The sequence below is a fragment of the Diaphorina citri genome, unplaced genomic scaffold (genome assembly GCF_000475195.1).
Source record: "Diaphorina citri unplaced genomic scaffold, Diaci psyllid genome assembly version 1.1 scaffold141104, whole genome shotgun sequence".
NCBI lineage: Eukaryota > Metazoa > Arthropoda > Insecta > Hemiptera > Psyllidae > Diaphorina > Diaphorina citri.
This window is the reverse complement of record NW_007518025.1, coordinates 1-237: the sequence shown is the minus strand read 5'-3', so window position 1 is coordinate 237 and position 237 is coordinate 1. Positions and strand designations below refer to the sequence as shown.

Below are 237 nucleotides of genomic sequence, written 5' to 3'. Positions count from 1 at the left end.
ATTTTCTGGAATTGCTTCAGTTGTGGCATTGGTACATAGACAATGACTGACTTCTTACCACCCAGGTCAATTTCCTTGGCTCTTGTGATGTACAGTTCTCTCAGCTGGGCTTTCAAGTCACTGTTCATTTCCAATTCCAGGAGAGCTTGAGAAATGGAGTTCTCAAAAGCATCAGGCTCTCCACCCTTCTTGATGATCTTTGAGTTTGCCAAAAACATGTTTAGGCCGTTTTTAGGA

At 42.6% G+C, this 237-nt stretch overlaps 1 protein-coding gene across 1 annotated transcript; it reads right to left on the bottom strand.

The window, feature by feature from the left end:
* On the bottom strand, nt 1–231 carry LOC103524175 (40S ribosomal protein S7; the record flags this gene model as incomplete). Its single annotated transcript, XM_008489180.1, is given in 1 exon segment — nt 1–231. A coding segment is annotated over 1 exon segment (218 nt), but the record flags the coding sequence as incomplete, so codon positions are not given.
* Nucleotides 232–237: the final 6 nt, after the last annotated feature.